Source organism: Triturus cristatus, chromosome 1_2 (assembly GCF_964204655.1).
Source record: "Triturus cristatus chromosome 1_2, aTriCri1.1, whole genome shotgun sequence".
Lineage (NCBI taxonomy): Eukaryota > Metazoa > Chordata > Amphibia > Caudata > Salamandridae > Triturus > Triturus cristatus.
Window position 1 is genome coordinate 1,153,209,171 of NC_140580.1, and position 18,332 is coordinate 1,153,227,502.

At 50.0% G+C, this 18,332-nt stretch overlaps 1 protein-coding gene across 6 annotated transcripts in view; it reads right to left on the reverse strand.

The window, feature by feature from the left end:
- Window positions 1–18,332, reverse strand: part of PRRC2B (proline rich coiled-coil 2B) — a 714,633-nt gene that overhangs the window by 377,921 nt on the left and 318,380 nt on the right. For all 6 annotated transcript variants that reach the window (XM_085613949.1, XM_085613945.1, XM_085613947.1 and 3 more), the window contains exons 12-13: window positions 2,813–3,131; window positions 2,549–2,599 (exon numbers count right to left, since the gene is read on the reverse strand). In XM_085613949.1, the coding sequence (XP_085470075.1) occupies window positions 2,549–2,599; window positions 2,813–3,131 (370 nt within the window). The remainder of the gene's footprint in view (window positions 1–2,548; window positions 2,600–2,812; window positions 3,132–18,332) is intronic.

The window sequence follows — 18,332 nt, forward strand, 5'->3', positions numbered from 1 at the left end:
ACTGGGAGACCCCTGAGTCCATGCCCGGAATTTCAACACTACCAGTCGAGTACTTACCCTTAAACCGCTAACTTCATTTTCCTCATAGGGTAACATTGACTGGCTTTTTCTTCAAAAATCTTCTAAGTGTGAACTTTTCAAAACTGCAAAAATTCACCAAAAATCAGCCAAGTGACAAAAACGAATTTACTCACCTGCTCCTAGGTGAGCTCCCAGTGCTGGATCTTGGTGCCCAGCCCTGACTCTGAAAAGTGTTCACAACTATACTTACCTCTAACTCATTTTTCTCCCATATGAAACCATTGTCTGCTTTTCTGTGAAATTTCTTCTAAGTGTCTACTTTTGCAAATTTGAAATATTCTTTTAAAATCGTACCATTTCTGCAAACGAAATTACTTACCTGCTTTTGATAAGGACCCCAGTCCTGGGTCTAGGCACCTAGTCCTGGATTACTAAAGTAACGATAAAGTACTCTACCTGCAATTTGAATTTCTTGCCATAGAGATCCATTGAATGTTTTCTGTGAAATATTTTCTAAGTGCTAACTTTTGAAATAGCTAAATATTATTTAAAAATCATTACAGTTATTAAGTCGACTTTCATCACTTGATTCTGAATACTGACCCCAGGCTGGTTCTAGGAGCCAGACCTGGAATTCCAAAAGTAATCTGAAAAGTAATTTATTACAAATAACCTGAATTTACCATTGAGCTCAATGCATTGTTATGTTTAGGAAATAGGATTGTTTATTGCAACCAACTGTGACTGTTTACACAAATTTATTGCTTAAAACAAGAGTATTTATATTCAACCTCTCATTCTGAGAAAGTATATTTTTACCCCCTTTGTGGTTCTAAAAATAAAACAAGCATATATTTTATATATACAAATCATTGGCCTAGAGTTCAGTTATTGAGTGTGTGAAACCATTTGCTGACTGAGTGTGTACAATAAATGCTTTACACTGTCCTCTGGTACTGCCTTACTGCTCGACCAAGCTACCACTTTTGAGAGTAAGGTCATACCTAACTTTGACCTCTATCAGCCTCTGGGGGACTGTGGACTCTGTACACCCTGTACCTGTTGGGGAACAGTATATACAGAGCCACTTTCTCACACTCGTGACGTCCAAAGACTTTCCAAGAAGAAAAACAACTGCAAACATCCGGGCCCAACACCAGATGGCGATCTATGCACAGTGTGTAAACTGCAGCTCATATGCCTCGAACATACTTATTTTTATAAATTGGTGTGGAACTCCTTGAATCGTGTCTCCTTTAATGGCCAGTGTGTGTATTTTCAGATGTCTTGCATTTCTCTATGATAAGCCGAAGGGTGCTCTAACACTATCCCTTGGACAAGCACCTTGGGATTGCCATAGCTAGCTCCCTATCCACTCATACGGGAACCCCTAGACTCTACACAATATATCTCATTTTGATTTATCATATCAAGGGCCAGGTTACTACAGTGGAACAACTAGGGCTGCAAGCACTGGTGTAGCCATCTCATTTACATGCCCTGGGTACCAAATACTAGGGACGTAGAAGCAAATTAGCCATTTTCAATTGGGTACAGCCAAGTCAAAAAAGCAGCAGCAGTCAAAAAACTTGGGGGGGTCACAATGCAAAGAGGCATTTTCTTACAGGCTCAATCTTGGAAAATTCCCAGAGGGAATTCGAAGATCCTAGGTTATGCAATGTCAAAGGTAACAGTATCCAGCCATGTGCGGACAAGCTATTTAAGAGTCAACATTACTAAAATGGCAAATTATTAATATGCATGAAACTCTGAACTTAAAACACAATCAGACTTGCCTAGCAGGTCATTCTGGGGGTCATGAATCTCACACAGTACCAGATATTAAAGTGAGTCTATATTAGCGATTAAGGTGCTTTAAACATAAATAGGTCTGAGATCTGGGCTCCTGTATTTGTAATGAAAAAGCAGTGTTGAAATTTTGGCTTCCTCCAAAGTGACTAACTTGACACTACCAGGGATTTTAAGGCAAGCACAGGCATTTGTCAAGATCTCACTACAGATATATACTACATACTCATCATAACTAGCTACACAACAGGCGATTAAAGTCGAAGCTGCATAGTTAAAATCTGAATAATGTATTACAATGTAAACAAAACATTCCAGTAGTTGTACTAGATGGACTGGCCAGGAAAAACAAAAACCAAGTGGCTGCAGTTGCTATTGTAACGATACCTCTGGGTAACTGAGGCGGTAACATTAAACTGACTTTCTAGTCAATAAAAAAAAAAAATGTTGGCAAGGAAGGATCTCCCCTGCTACACAGTAATTGGTCTTTTTTATTGATGTGATAAACCAGTACTACTACAGTTCTCGTCAGAAGGCAAACCTTGGTTGAAATATTTACTCCACTTACAACTTGCCCAGCTTTTGGGGCCCCTGGGAATTGCACACCATATTGTAGCACAAGTAGCAAAAAGTCTTGTAGCCCACTTGAAGAAAAAAAATATGCTCAATATAATCCACAAATGTCAAATTGGTGAATCCCAGCTGAAACCACACTTACCAACAGTTCTTCTCACGTCCTCTCTGCCACCTTGGGGCACTACAACCTCACCTGAAAAATTAGAGGGGAAAAAACAGGACCTGTTGTGAGGATCAAAGTTTCCCAATCTCAGCTCTTACACAAAGAAAAGTAGAGGGAGTGGGACGGGAAGAGAGGAGGGTGAAGTGTAAAGGAAGAAAGGCTTGGCACTGCTCGCTACGGACACCAACTTCCCCACACATCAAGAGAAATACTAGAGCATGGATGACCTCACACTTCCCTTACCTTTAACATGGGAATGGTCACTGCTGGGAGGGCTACTCTTCTCAAACACAGGAGATCTGGGGTCCTCGTTTTCTTTGTCAGCCTGCTTTGGGGCATCAGACTTCTGGGCGAGTTTGCTCTTCTGATCTAGTTGCTTCAGTTTGGCAGCACAGGCAGCAAGTCGCTCCTCCCTGGCTCTGCGTTCCTCCTCTTCACGCCTCCTACGGGCTCTCTCCACTGCCTCAGAAATCTCAGAGGGGGCGAATTTCTGCCTCACTGGAAGCTTTTCATCCTTCTCCTCAGCAGACTGCTGGCGTAAAAAGCTTCCAGGTGGAGCCTTCTAACGAATGGAAAAAGAAGAAACTTAGCAAAACTACATGAGAATCAAGTTGTTAAAGTAACTGCAGCACATATTCGACATTTGGCTTCACTTTGGAATAAAGTCTCACCTAAAGATATATTCAGCTGCCTGTGGTCAAAGACCTACTGTCTACAGTACACTCATATGTTTGCTCGCCACTCTTTATTCAATGGTTATCCTCCACCTCATCCCCCCACCCCGATTATTTATTCTTAACCATATCTGAAAGGATGAGGCATATCATTTCAAGTCTTACATTTGAAAAGGAATATGCTACTTACCAGTATGCATCTGTTCTTGGCATGTAGAGCTGCAGATCTATACACTGTGCATAGATCGCCATCTGGTGTTGGGCCCGGATGTTTACAGTTTGTTTTTCCTCTTGGAAAGTCTTTGGAAGTCACGAGGTCGGTGACTCCTCCTCTGGTTAGTATTGCGCATGGGCTTCGGCTTCATCCTCAGATTGTTTTTCGCCAGCAGGGAAAGATGGAGCGTAGTAGTAACAGTAAAGAAACCCATGTGTATTGTATCTAAATAAGATAAGACTCGAACGGATACAGGCAGCCAGGGAGGCGGGTGGGCGTGTATAGATCTGCAGCTCTACATGCCAAGAACAGATGCATACTGGTAAGTAGCATATTCCGTTCGAGGCATATGAGCTACAGATTATACACTGTGCATAGATTATATAGCAGTACCCCACCCTAGCGGCGACCACCGGCATCCGTTCCAGTTGTTTGAAACAGTATTTTTAGTACAGCTTGGCCCACACTAGCTTGTTGCTTGGTTTGCACATCTACACAGTAATGTTTTGTGAAGGTGTGCGGTGTTGACCATGTCGCTGCATTGCAGATGTCATCTAGTGGTATGTTCCCTAGGAAAGCCATAGAAGCCCCCATCTTCCTTGTAGAGTGGGCTTTAGTGGGAACCGATAGCGTTCGTTTTGCTTTGTGGTAGCAAATCTATATGCATTTTATAGATCCGCCTAGCTATCCCTGTGAGAAAGTGGGTTTCTGTTGCAGTAACCCCCCCTTTTTTCTGCCTAATAGCTGATGCACTTTTCCTTGTTGTGCCCTGGGCTCCTGCCAATCAGGTGCCCAGGGCCTATGTTCCTTCCTTAAAACACACAAACTCCCAATTGGCAAACCCTGGCCACATGTCAGCCCCTGGTAAATGGTACCCTAGGTACCCAGGGCCTTGTGACCAGGGAAGGCCTCTAAGGGCTGCAGCACTCATTGTGCCACCCTTAGAGGCCATGTACCCTTACACACACACACTGCCTTTGCAGGCTGAGTGTCTGGGTGCAGGACAAAACAAAGAGTCGACATGGCACACATCTCTGTGTGCCATGCCCATTACCTATACTGCCAAGGCATATGTCAGCCACCCCTCTGGCTGGGTGCCTTATGCCTATGGTGTGGGCACAGGAGCAGGAGCCCTGTGCCCCTACAGTACCCAGGTCCATTCCTGGGCACTGTAAGTACAGTGCTGCCTTTTACAAGTACATGGTGCTGAGAGCTCGTCAAACACGAACTCCACAGCACCATAATGGCAACACTGAAGACTGGGAAGTTTGGTATCAAACTTCTCAGCACATTGAACCCACACTGATGCCAGTGTAGGATTTAATGTACTAAGCACCCCAGAGGGCATCTTAGAGATGCCCCCTTACAGCTAACCTACAATCCACGTCTGCTCTGAGGCTGCCCAGGCTGCCACACAGCAGACACGTTGCTGGACCCCTGGGTGGGAGAGCCCCTGCTCTCCCGGGCCTGCAACAATGCACATCCTGGGTGAGGTGAGAAATCGCCTCCCCCAGGATGAGCAAAGGGAAGCTTCAAAGGCATGCCGCTAGTTGGAGTTTCCCCAGGCCACTGCAACCCCCCACTCTGGCAGGAAGCTTGGCCGGAAACCCCATACAAGGGCAGGGGATGTGCCAGCCTGCCCACCCCACCCCTCAGGTGGGGGAGGCGAGGTGAAGCACATCTCCGGGCTCTCGCCATCTTGAAGATGGGAGGCCCTACCCTATCAGGATTAGGCTACTGCCCTCCTCCCACAGGAGAGAGGCAGGATAGGGGGTGTACCCACCCCAGGACAAGGACCCATTGGTTCCTGGCCTTCACCTACCTGTAACGCCCCTAAATCTAGTATTTAGGGGCCCCCTGAACCTTCCTTCCCCAGATCCCAGATTCGAAACTACAAGAAGAGCAAGAAGAACAAAGACCTGCCCTGCAGCTGCTAAAAAGAGGAAGACACCAACTGCTTTGGCCCCAGCCCTACCGGCCTGTCGACCCTCGAACCTGCTCCTGCTCCAGCGCGGCATCTCTTGTGGCCAGCAACCTCAAAAACCCCAGAGGACCTGGCTACCTTTGAACTCTAAAGCCCCTGGGACTCCCATGAGTAGAGGCTCTACTCAGAAACCTATCTCTAACCCCTGGCAGCAGCCCGGAACCGCGAACCCAGCACACTCTGCACCAGCCAAGCCTGGCCAGTGCCGGAGTGAACAAAGACCCTGAGGACGACCCCACGGCGACTGTGACCCCGAGTCCGGCACCCAAAGGACCCCCCTCGACATTCCGGAAGAAGTCTGCAGCCTCAGAACAGAGTGCCACCCCAACCGCGATCAACAAGAGGGTAAGATTCCCGACATCAAAAGGCACCCCTGCACCCGGCGCCCTGCGGCCCCCTGTGCCCAATCCCGGGGTACCCACCTAACCTACAACTACCCAACTTACCTCTCGAAGTGGTGGTGGCATCTGAAGCATCCTCGTCCCCGAGCTTGCAGCCTTTTTCCAAACCGGAATATTCCCATTGACTTCCATTGAGCGCCCGAAGGCTCAAAAGCACCCTGCACCCAGCCGCCCGAGTGGCCCTGGCAGTGCACTCTCTACACTAACCTACGTCCCCACTTGCCCTGAGTAAGTGACCAGGAGCCCAGCTCCCACAGCCGCGTGGCTTGCCAGACAGCAGCCACCAACCAAGGCCCCCCTAGCCCTCATAGGATAACATTGGGCCTAACTCTCTCTGCACCCGGCCGTCCTGAAACCGCTGAGGGTGAACCAACTGTACCTACCTGACACTGGGGGACCCCTGAGTCCATGCCCGGAATTTCAACTCTACCAGTCGAGTACTTACCCTTAAACCGCTAACTTCGTTTTCCTCATAGGGTAACATTGACTGACTTTTTCTTCAAAAATCTTCTAAGTGTGAACTTTTCAAAACTGCAAAAATTCACCAAAAATCAGCCAAGTGACAAAAACGAATTTACTCACCTGCTCCTAGGTGAGCTCCCAGTGCTGGATCTTGGTGCCCAGCCCTGACTCTGAAAAGTGTTCCCAACTATACTTACCTCTAACTCATTTTTCTCCCATAGGAAACCATTGTCTGCTTTTCTGTGAAATTTCTTCTAAGTGTCTACTTTTGCAAATTTGAAATATTCTTTTAAAATCGTACCATTTCTGCAAACGAAATTACTTACCTGCTTTTGATAAGGACCCCAGTCCTGGGTCTAGGCACCCAGTCCTGGATTACTAAAGTAACGATAAAGTACTCTACCTGCAATTTGAATTTCTTGCCATAGAGATCCATTGAATGTTTTCTGTGAAATATTTTCTAAGTGCTAACCTTTGAAATAGCCAAATATTATTTAAAAATCATTACAGTTATTAAGTCGACTTTCATCACTTGATTCTGAATACTGACCCCAGGCTGGTTCTAGGAGCCAGACCTGGAATTCCAAAAGTAATCTGAAAAGTAATTTATTACAAATAACCTGAATTTACCATTGAGCTCAACGCATTGTTATGTTTAGGAAATAGGATTGTTTATTGCAACCAACTGTGACTGTTTACACAAATTTATTGCCTAAGACAAAAGTATTTATATTCAACCTCTCATTCTGAGAAAGTATATTTTTACTCCCTTTGTGGTTCTAAAAATAAAACAAGCATATATTTTATATATATAAATCATTGGCCTAGAGTTCAGTTATTGAGTGTGTGAAACCATTTGCTGACTGAGTGTGTACAATAAATGCTTTACACTGTCCTCTGGTACTGCCTTACTGCTCGACCAAGCTACCACTTTTGAGAGTAAGGTCATACCTAACTTTGACCTCTATCAGCCTCTGGGGGACTGTGGACTCTGTACACCCTGTACCTATTAGGGAACAGTATATACAGAGCCACTTTCTCACAATCCCTGATTTAGAAATAGGGTTGCCTTTGTGTGGTGGGGAGAAGGAGACAAATAGCTGTTTGGTTTTCCTGAAAGGTTGTGTCCTCTGGATGTAGTAAAGCAAAGCCCTTTTAACATCCAGTGTGTGTAAAGCCCTTTCCGCAACTGTTTGGGGTTGCGAGAAAAAGACTGGTAATTCTACCGACTGGTTTAGATGGAATGGAGAAATGACTTTGGGTAGAAATTTGGGATTGGTGCGGAGTACAACCTTGTTCTGATGCATCTGAAGAAAAGGTTCCTGTATAGCGAGTGCCTGTATTTCACCAACTCTTCTGAGGGAAGTGATGGCCACTAGAAAAGCTGTTTTCCATGTGAGAAATTGCAGCTCGCACTTATGTAATGGTTCGAAAGGGGGTCCCATTAACCGTGTGAGGACTATATTCAAGTTCCAAACAGGTGAGGGTGGCACTCTGGGTGGAATTACTCTTTTGAGGCCTTCCATAAAGGCTTTGATGGCAGGCACTTTGAAAAGTGAGAGGTGCTGCCTATTTTGTAAATAGGCAGCAATTGCAGAGAGGTGTAACCGAATGGAGGTATATGCTAGGTTACACCTTTGTAAATGGAGTAAATAACATATAATGTGCTGTATGGATACATTTAAAGGATTGATTGCGTTGTTGTGGCAGTAAACAACAAATCTTTTCCACTTTGCTGCATAGCACTCCCTAGTAGTAGGGCGTCTAGCTTCCCTGATAATGTTCATGCAATCAGGGGGAAGGTTAAGGTATCCAAATTCTAGGACCTCAGGAGCCAGATCGCAAGGTTAAGTTGAGCTGGGTCCGGGTGCCTGATCTCTCCATGGTTCTGGGTTAGGAGGCATGGCGAGAGGCGTAGCTTTTGGTGTGGTACTACTGAGAGTTCCAGCAGTGTGGTGTACTACGGTTGTCTGGCCCATGTCGGAGCTACTAGGATCAGAGTTAGGGAATGCTGCTGTAGCTTTCGCACCACTAATGGAATTAGTGGGAGAGGTGGAAAAGCTTATGCAAATTTGTTTGACCAGTTCATCCATATCGCATTGCCTTCGGACAATGGGTGTGGATATCTGGCGGCAAAGCTTGGGCATTTTTTGTTTTCGTGGGTGGCGAATAGGTCTACCACTTCTGAAAGAACGGGTAAAGAACCTGTAGGTGAAGTTCCCACTCGCGGATCTGCTGTGTCTGTCTGCTCAGCAGATCTGCCACGGTGTTTTGTACTCCTGGGACGTGTTGGGCTAGGAGAAAAATCTTTTGTGGAATTGCCCATCTCCATATGCTCTGTGCTAACAGAGCTGTGGAGTGTGTGTGCCCCCTTGTTTTTGACTGTAGTACATGGCAGTCATGTTGTCTGTGCGAATGAGGACTGCCTTGCCTGGAATCTGCGCCTGGAAGGATTTTAGGGCGAGGAAGATCGCCAGTAACTCCAGATGGTTGATGTGGAGTAACTTCTGTTGCGGCGTCCATGTGCCCTGTGCTGTGAGATGTAACAGATGAGCTCCCCAGCCGGAGAGCGATGCATCTGCCGTTAGGATTATTTGTCGGACCGGGTCCAGGAACGGTCGACCTCTGGAAAGGTTTGTGGTGTTCCACCACTGCAGAGAGCGATGGGTGCGAACGTCTACCAACACCACATCTGTCAGTTGTCCCTGGGCCTGGTTCCACTGGCGCGCCAAGCAGTCTTGGAGTGGACGCATTTGGAGTCTTGCATGGGGCACTATAAAGATGCAAGACGCCATCATCCCTATGAGCTGCATAAACACTCTTGCTGGGAAAGTGTTGACAGGAATTTTTGACGCAGCGCCTGTATTTTTGCAATCCTGGCAGGATTGGGATAGGCTATGGCTTTTGAGGTGTCTATGGTGGCACCGAGATATTGTTTTGTGTGTGATGGTACCAGGTGGGATTTTTGATGGTTCACAGTGAAACCTAGCTGGTGAAGTAGTTGGACTGTAGCGGCGGTATGTTGCACACATTGTTGGTAGGACGTGGCTTTTACCAGCCAATCGTCCAGATAGGGGAAGACGTGAATGTGCTGTCTTCTGAGGTGTGCAGCCACTACTGCCAGGCACTTGGTGAAAACCCTTGGTGCTGTTACCCCGAACGGGAGCACGTTGAACTGGTAGTGTTGTCCGACTACCACAAACCTGAGGTAATTTCTGTGAGACTGGTGTACTGGGATGTGAAAGTACGCGTCTTTCAAGTCCAGAGTGGTGAGAAAATCGTTCTGGGAGAGAAGTGGAAGAAACTGTTGGAGGGTTACCATGTGAAAATGGTCTGAATGAATGTAGGTGTTTAGAAGTCTGAGATCCAAGATAGGTCGTAGGGTCTCGTCCGTCTTTGGAATTAGGAAGTACAGGCAGTAGACCCCTAACTTTTGTTGATTTATGGGGACCTGCTCTATTGCTCCTTTTTGCAGGAGGGAGATCACCTCTTGTATTAGTAGCGCAGTATGTTCTTGCGACATAGGGCGGTGCCTGGGTGGAATGTTGGGCGGTGTAGATGTTAATTCTAGTCAATACCCTGACTGAATAATTTGTGTCACCTATCTGTCTGAGGTGATTGTCTCCCAGACGTGAAGGAAATGTTGTAGTCTGCCTCCGACCGGAGTGGAATGGTCTGGAGGGAGCGGGGGGAAAGTCATTGGGCAGGAGGTGTGGCAGAGCGGGCGGTATTTGTTTTGCCTCTGCCCTTATTATTATTGCCTCTGTATCCGCCTCTTTGATAACCCTTCGTGAAGGTAGATTGAGGAGGGGATTTATAGGACGTGGATGCACTGTCCGAGAAGTAGCCTCTGCCCGTGCCCCGAAAGGAAGAACGGCGAAAAGGAGCGCCTGGGAGTCTGTGTTTGTAGGGCTCCCATAGATTTCGCCGTGTCTATCTTTTTTCATTTTTTCGAGGGCTTCGTCTACTTTAGGGCCAAATAGATGATCTTGGTTGAATGGCTGATTTAATATAGAGGCTTGAACCTCTGGTTTAAACCCTGAAACCCTGAGCCAGGCATGGCGACGGAGAAGGACACTGGTGTTTATGGCCCTGGAGGCTGTATCTGCTGCATCTAGGGCACAGCGTATCGAGGTATTGGTTATTGTCTTTCCCTCTTGAATAAGTTCATTAGCTCTAGTCTTGTACTTTTCAGGGAGATGGTGCATGATTGTCTCTAGCTCATCATAATGCGCCCTGTCGTATCAGGCCAACAGTGCTTGCGTATTGGCAATACGCCATATTTTGGCCGCTTGTGACACAGTGCGCTTCCCTGACGCATCTAGGAGCTTGGACTGTCAGGTGGGGGCGCCTCGCCTGACGCCTGAGAATTTGAGCACTTCCTAGCTGTAGATACCACTAGGGAATCTAATGGTGCAGGGCCTTTAATGTAAGAAGGGTCTGTGGGGGCGGCTTTGTATTTCTTCTCTATCCGAGGGTTTAGGACCCTGGCCCTGAATGGGTCTTTAAAAACCTCAGGGGCATGTTTAATTACGCCCTTTAACATAGGTAGAATGGCAGTGGACCTATGTGTATCGTCAAAGGTGTCTGGGAGGAAATCCTCCTCCACTGGGTTGGTATGTAACTCCACTCCGTGGTAGTGTGCCGCCCGTTGTAACAAATGGTGAAAACCCAAGGAATCTTCAGGAGGGGATGGCCTAGATGGATAAAGGTCATCCTGTGGGACATCTGGGATGTCCGGATTGTTATAATCATCCCATGGGTCTGGAGATCCAGTAGGGGTGGGATCTTGTGGCACATCTGCTGGATCATAGTAAGGGTCCCCCAAATCGTCTGGGACAGGAGACAAGGTGGGGGAACGATGAGGTGGAGGGGGTGGAGGTGGAGAGGGTGGAGGAGGTGGGGAAGGCACCCTGAAAGGAGAGGTAGCAATGTCCTTTCTCTTTGGGAGGTGGAGGTGGAGCTGGCTTGTCCAAGTGTCTCTTTTCTGAAGACAATGTCAAGTGTCTGCTCTTTGGATCCTTGGTGAGGGTTTTTTGCAAAGGATCCGGTGTGAAAAGCTCTTGTGACACTGGTTGTTCGGTTGGCGCCGAAGATTTCGGGGCCGACGGCTTTTTAGGTTTGTCGAAGCCGTTGTTTCTTGGAACCTCCGTTTTTTAGGTCGGTGCCGAAGAAGGTTTCGGCACGGGAGTGTCGGTGCCGAGGGTCTTGTAATGTCTGGTCGGCACCGGAGGAGCAGGTTTCGACACCGAAGAGTTCGGTGCCGGGTTCGGTGTGGAGGCGGAGGCCGTTTTTTTCTTCGGTGCCGAAGGGTATTTCTCAGCACCGGTGGTCGGCTGGCTCGAGCCCGAGCTGCCGGAAGGCTTAATAGGCTTCTTTACTGGGCCCGAAGGTGGGGTGTGAGAAGCAGTGTCCTTGGTCTTGCCTAGGCCTGGAGGCGAAGGTGTGACCGAAGCCTTTTTCGGTATCGGCGTGGGAGGGGGAATTGTACTCACGACCAGCTGCGCCGGGGTGATGTCCTCCACATCTGAGTCGTCGGCCTCGGAAGCGCTGACGAGGTAGTCGTCCTCCTATTCGATGTCCTGCTGTCCCGGAGCTTCGACTTCGTCCCCGAAGAGGTCGACTGGAGCGGAGGTCGTGGAGTGCGCCATGTTGCGTCTAGCCCGTCGATCTCGAATGGTCTTTTTTGAGCGAAAAGACTTCCAGGCGGGACAGTCTCGGGCCTCCTGTTCTGGGGAGAGGCAGCGGTTGCACACCTCATGGAGATCGGTGTGGGGAAACTTGGACCCACATCGAGGGCACTCCTTGAAGGGAGTTCTTTCCATCAGCCGAGGCCGGAGCCGGAATAGGCCCGAAGGCCGCCGTCGACCACCGGAATCGAAGAAGTGCCGAAGAGAAGATGAGTAAGATGATTTATATCTTTGAAGAAGCTCGATGAGAGAGGATTTGTGTGTCGATCGGTGAACTGGGAAGTTCGGAACCGGGGCGCGAAGTATTACATCCGAGCCCAATGGCGGAAAAAAACAATCTGAGGATGGAGCCGAAGCCCATGCGCAATACTAACCAGAGGAGGAGTCACCGACCTCGTGACTCCCAAAGACTTTCCAAGAGGAAAAACAAACTGCAAACATCCGGGCCCAACACCAGATGGCGATCTATGCACAGTGTATAATCTGCAGCTCATATGCCTCGAACATGCTTTTTTAGTTTGTATTAAACCACTCTATGGGACTGCATATAGCTCCTTGTTTTTCCATGCCTGTTCATTCCTACTCTCTGCTCTGCGTTAGCTGTTCCCGCTTTGTCTACCTCCCACTTGCCTGTTGCTCTCCTGCTTTCCCCTTCCTGCTTTACATATTCATTAATATTTTAATTGCATTATTTATTTGAGGGACCAGCAGATACATGATGCTACCAGGCCACTCAATTTATTGTGCTTCTGGGAATACCATTTTCTTTTTAAATGTATTGTTCAAAATGCTCTTGACCATCTTAGAATTTCTTTTTTATTATTAAACCAGTCAATAAATGCCATTAAACATCACACTTCCCACAGATCGTGTTTTTCTTACAATCTTAAATCATATCACTACAATAATCAATACAGAAAGCTAAGTGACCGGCAAACCAGACAATCATGGTATAGCTCACAGAATATACAAGTAAACAGTGCCTCCAATCGGAACATACTTTAAGCAATCAATGTGTCCTTAGTGCTGATAAAAATTCTTGTTGGGCACCCCTGTGCTCCACCCAATCCCCCAGGATTCTAGTGTGTTTGGGTAGGCCACAATGTCAGATTCAGTGCCATACAGCTATCCATCCAAGCAGCACAGATGCCAAGTGTAGGAGGAGGATTGCTTGCCCGCCCCTCTAGCAATCTCGCACTTGGCTACCAACAAAGTTGTGTGCATGAAGGTGGCCTTGTATCCATTAGTGTCAAAGGCAGACGTTGTATAGAAGAAGGTGGTGAGATTGGGATCAGAATCCAAAGTCAAGCCCAGCCATCCCCCTAGAGTGGTCAATACACCCCACCAGAAGTGCTGCATAGCCGGCCAGGACCGTGAAGTATATGGAAATCCAAGGGCTATTCCCACACTGCAGGTAACTAGGAGATTGAATCTTCCTGGCATGTCAAAGCTTGAGGTGAGTAATTTAGACCGACTGGAGGAACCACAGCTGTATTATTCTAAACTGAGCTGCAATAGCAGACTATGGAAGCCATTTTAGTCTGCCATTCCTCATCTGTGTTCACACTACTCTCTTCCAGGCTGTATGAGTAAACCAAAGGTGTAAGCTGACGCAGAATGAAATGGCTACTTACCAGTAGGAGTAGTTTTGAAGCTTGAAGAGTTTTCTAGAATCACATGCTGTGCATTATTTCGCCATCTAGTAGTTGGGTTCGGCATGGTCTGATTTGGTTTCTTGATTGGGGCGTCATCGACCACCATTTGGTGCTAGGTCCATCCCCTGTGTGACATCAGACAGAGCCCCGGAAGATCCTGTATGTGGTAGCCATCTTCAAATTTTTTTCCCCCTTTTTCTCTAGGGTATTCTTAAATCCTGTCGTCTTTAGAAGTTAGTTCTTTGGTTTCAGTGATCTTTTTCCCCACCTGTTAGCATTCCTCCTCAGAGGAGAGGTGGGTGGGTTGCATGAGAATCCAGAAAACTCTTCAAGCTGCATAATACTACCCCTACTGATAAGTAACCATTTTGTTTTGCAGCATGAAGTCTTTTCCGGATTCACATGCTGTGCATTAGATTATTGTAGCAGTTTCCCCATCCTTGGGGTGGTTGTGGTAAGATGAGGAAGACTTTGCAAACAAGTGTTGCAGTACCTTTTGTCCCACTTGAGCTTCCTAAGTAATCTGTATATCCACGTAGTAATGTTTGGTGAAGGTGTGTGGGTTGCCCATGTTGCCACAGCACATATGGTGTGTATTGGCACATTGGCCATTAAGGCCAGGGTTGCCCCTTTTTCTCCTCGAGTGGCCTTTTGGCCATGTGTCAAACACGAGCTCCACAACACCATAATGGCAACACTAAAGACTGAGAAGTATGGTATCAAACTTCTCAACACATTAAACCCACACTGATGCCAGTGTGGGATTTAATGTACCCAGCACCCCAGAGGTCATCTTAGAGGTGCCCCCTTAAACCTAACCGACAATCCACGTCTGCTCTGAGGCTGCCTAGGCTGCCACCCAGTAGACATGTTGCTGGACCCCTGGGTAGGAGAGCCCCGGCTCTCCTGGGCCTGCAACAATGCACATCCTGGGCGAGGTGCTAAATCTCCTCCCCCAGGATGGGCAGGGGGAAGCTTCAAAAGCACGCCGCCTCTGTGAGCTTCCCCAGGCCACTGCAACCCCCCACTCTGGCAGGAAGCTTTGGCCGGAAACCCCAAATAAGGACCTTGGATGTGCCAGCCTGCCAACCCCACCCCTCAGGTGGGGGGAGACGAGGTGAAGCACATCTCCGGGCTCTCGCCATCTTGAAGATGGGAAGCCCTACCCTATCAGGGCTAGGCTACTGCCCGCCTCCCACAGGAGAGAGGCAGGATAGGGGGTGTAACCACCCCAGGACAGGGACCCATTGGTCCCTGCCCTTCACCTACCTGTAACGCCCCTAAATCTAGTATTTAGGGGCACCCTGAACCTTCCTTCCCCAGATTCCAGATTCAAAACTACAAAGAAGAGCAAGAAGAAAGAAGACCTGCCCTGCAGCTGCTAAAAAGAGGAAGACACGGGGGGCGTGGCTTGCTGCCAAGCAAGATGGCCGCAGCTTAGTTGGGCTCCGAGGGTGAGATCGACTCCCCTTGCATCCGTTCACCATCCGTGCTGTATTACGGCCCCAGGGTCCCTGTGCGGGTAGCGGAGACGAAGCGACTCCGCCTGATCCGTTTCCCGAGTCTCTCCGAAACCCAGGACGTGACTGGCGAGGCCCGGAAGATTGCGGCCTATCTCGGCGCCGGAGACCGGGGTCTCGAGTGCCAGGAGTACCCCGGGTGGAGCGCGGCCGGACCGGGCCGTCTCTGGGGCCCATCAGGAAGGTTGGCGGCTTGTAGCGGACCCGGCGGCGGTGCATGCTGCTCGTGCCCCGCTCCATACACGGACTGCCGATGCCCCCGTGGGAAGACGAAGCCTGGGCGGCACTGAGGCGGGCGGCCCGCGGAGGTCTCGTGCTCGGGCCCGGTGACTTTGGCCGGCCCCTACTGCAGGACCAGACTTGCGGGTCAGAGCTGCGGCGTACAGTCTACATGCTGGCGCGGCCTCTCGCTCACCCCGGGTGCCTGGGGAGCGGCTACTGGTGATGCCTCCTGGTGCTGGTGGGGCTCCCCGGAACGGCTACCGACAACTGTGACCGGTGAGGAGGGCTGAGGGCCTACCCTGTGCCGGACCCTTCAGCGATTTGGGCGCCGCCCCTGCCTGTCTGTGCTGACCCCAGGCATGCGACCTGTGGTGGTGGACGATTCCTGGGTGTGTCGACGCCCGATCGGGGCTGCCTGCTTCGCCGGCTCCCTGGCAGTGGACCTGGGGGGCGGGGGGGGGGGCGCGAGTCTGGCAACATATGGCGGCCAGGTTGGACGACCAAGAGAGGCGCTCCAGTCGCAACAATGTGCGCATAACTGAGATTCCCGAAAGTGAGGGGCATCCTGCCATGGACCTGTACGTTGAAGACTTGATAGAGTCCAAGTTGCAGCCCAAGGGTCTATCGGCCTTTTTCTCGGTGGAGCGTGCCCATAGAGTACCCGGTGGCCGGCCGAGGGTGGGTGCGCCTCCGAGGCCTATCCTGGCCCGCCTGTTCAACTTCCGCGACAGGGACGGCATTCTTCAGGCGGCGCGGCCCCTCCGTCTCCAAAACTCCACGGTATCCTTCTTCCCGGACTATACGGCGGCAGTGGCGGCGCAGCTTCCTGGAAGTCAAAAAGAAGCTAAGGGCCCGTGAACTTCCCTATGCTATGCTCTTACCGGCGCGGCTACGTGCGGTGGCGGATGGCAAAACTATATTCTTTAACACGCCGGAGGCGGCTCATGACTGGCTGGAGGGATGGCGCCAGGCTAAAGGTGCTGGGCGCTCGGACCGACGGACGAGACACCCTGGGGGTTCGGAAGATCCTGATAGTCGCGGCAGGCAGACGGAGGAGGTTGAGGAGGAGCCTCCCGGATGACGCCGGGGCGGCAGTTCCCCCCGGCATGGAGTTGGATAATGACCTCCGGGACCCACTGCTGCTGGAATGGCCTACTTCACGTTGCCTTAGGGCATGAACGATGGGACCTGGGGACAGGGGATGCTCTGGTCTTCCTCGGACTCCACGCTCCTTAAAGCGCAAGTACTGTTTGGGGTTAAGGGAATTGAGCACTCTGCTGAGTTGGGGTGGCGAGCAGTTCTGAGTCCGTGTGGCAGGGAGGGGGTTGGGGATTGTTTCACGGTTTTGTTCACATGTTTGGGTTCTGGTTGGCACGGACACTTGTAATACTCAAAAGGACCTATACCAAGCAAGATCTCTCTACACGGCACATGTCTCACACCACTCTATCCGCACCATGCCTCGTCATTTATCCCAGCCACCGTAATGTCTGGCTTGATGCACGACCCGCCGCCTGAAACCACTTTGGCCCCAGTGCAGCCCCTCTTTACTCACGTGGAATGTGCGGGGATTGGGAGATAAAATTAAACGGGGCCTGGTCCTGCAAAGTATTAAGAGGTGCACCCCGGCGGTGGTCTTGCTCCAAGAGACTCACCTCACTTGCACCACTACTAAAGCGTTGGACAGATGGGGGTAAAAGATGGTGGCGCACTCTGAATTTACCTATGGGTCCCGGGGGGTTGGCATACTGCTGCGCCGGCAGTCCCACTTGATCGTGCTCAGTGTGCACACTGAGGGGTCTGGGCGCTTCGCCGCTGCTCACACTCAATGGGAGGGGCGGCCCCTCAACATAGTGTGTCTATATCCCACCTGGGTTGCATGCTGCGGCATTCCCGGCGCTCAGTGAATTTCTGCTTACACTACCGGAGGGGGAGGTGTTATTGGGTGGCGACTTCAATGCTGTTATGAACGACCTCACTGACCGGTGTCCGCCCCGAGCGAAGGGCGGGGGGGGGGGGGTGTCAAGCCTTGCGAGTTTCACAGAAGCGATCGGGTTAACAGATCTATGGCGGTTGCATCACCCGACGGCGCGGCACTACACGTATCACTCCGGGGTGCACAATAGTCTAACTCCTATTGATTCCTTTCTGGGCTCCCCCGGTTGCCTCCAAAATATCGAAAGCATAGACATTAGACCCAGAGGTATCTCTGATCATTCCCCGATACTCTTGCATTACACTAGTTATCACCTGATGCGTCGCTGCATTTATCCGATACGCCCTGGTTGCATACGGCTACCAAAGATCAGTAAATCTATAGCGAAGGCGACGAAATTTTACTTCCAAGAAAACGCCGCCTCGGTCGACTCCCCTGCGGTTCTTTGGGAGGCATACAAAACGGTAGTACGGGGACAGGCGATGGCCGCCGTTTCGGAGTATAAGCGTGAACAACTAGCTGAGTTGCAGTCGCTTGAGCCCGAGCTCCGGGCGGCGGAGGTTCGCCAGGCCCATGCTCCCTCCCCCGCGGCCGCACACGACCTGCATGTGATAGAGACGAAATATAAGGAGCACCTCGCAGAGCGTGTCAGACAGCGCCTAGAGGCCTCAAGGCACAGTTTACGATGTGGGCGATAAAACGGGTAGGCTCCTGGCGTGGCTTGACAGACGCAACAGTGGTGCCAGGTGGATTGCGCAACTTGGCACTGACGAGTGGTTGAAGACGACCGACCCGCGAGTAATAGTGCACACCCTAGCAGAGCATTTGAGGGGTCTACTCCTCCGCTTCCTCCATGACGATGGAGATGGCACTGACGTACATCCGAGACCTGCAGATGCCCAAGCTTTCCCCTGATGCTCGGGAGACCCTTGAGGCTGAGCTCACGGTGGAGGAGCTCCAGGCGGCTATCGGCACGTTACAGCCCGGTAAAGCTCTGGGACCAAA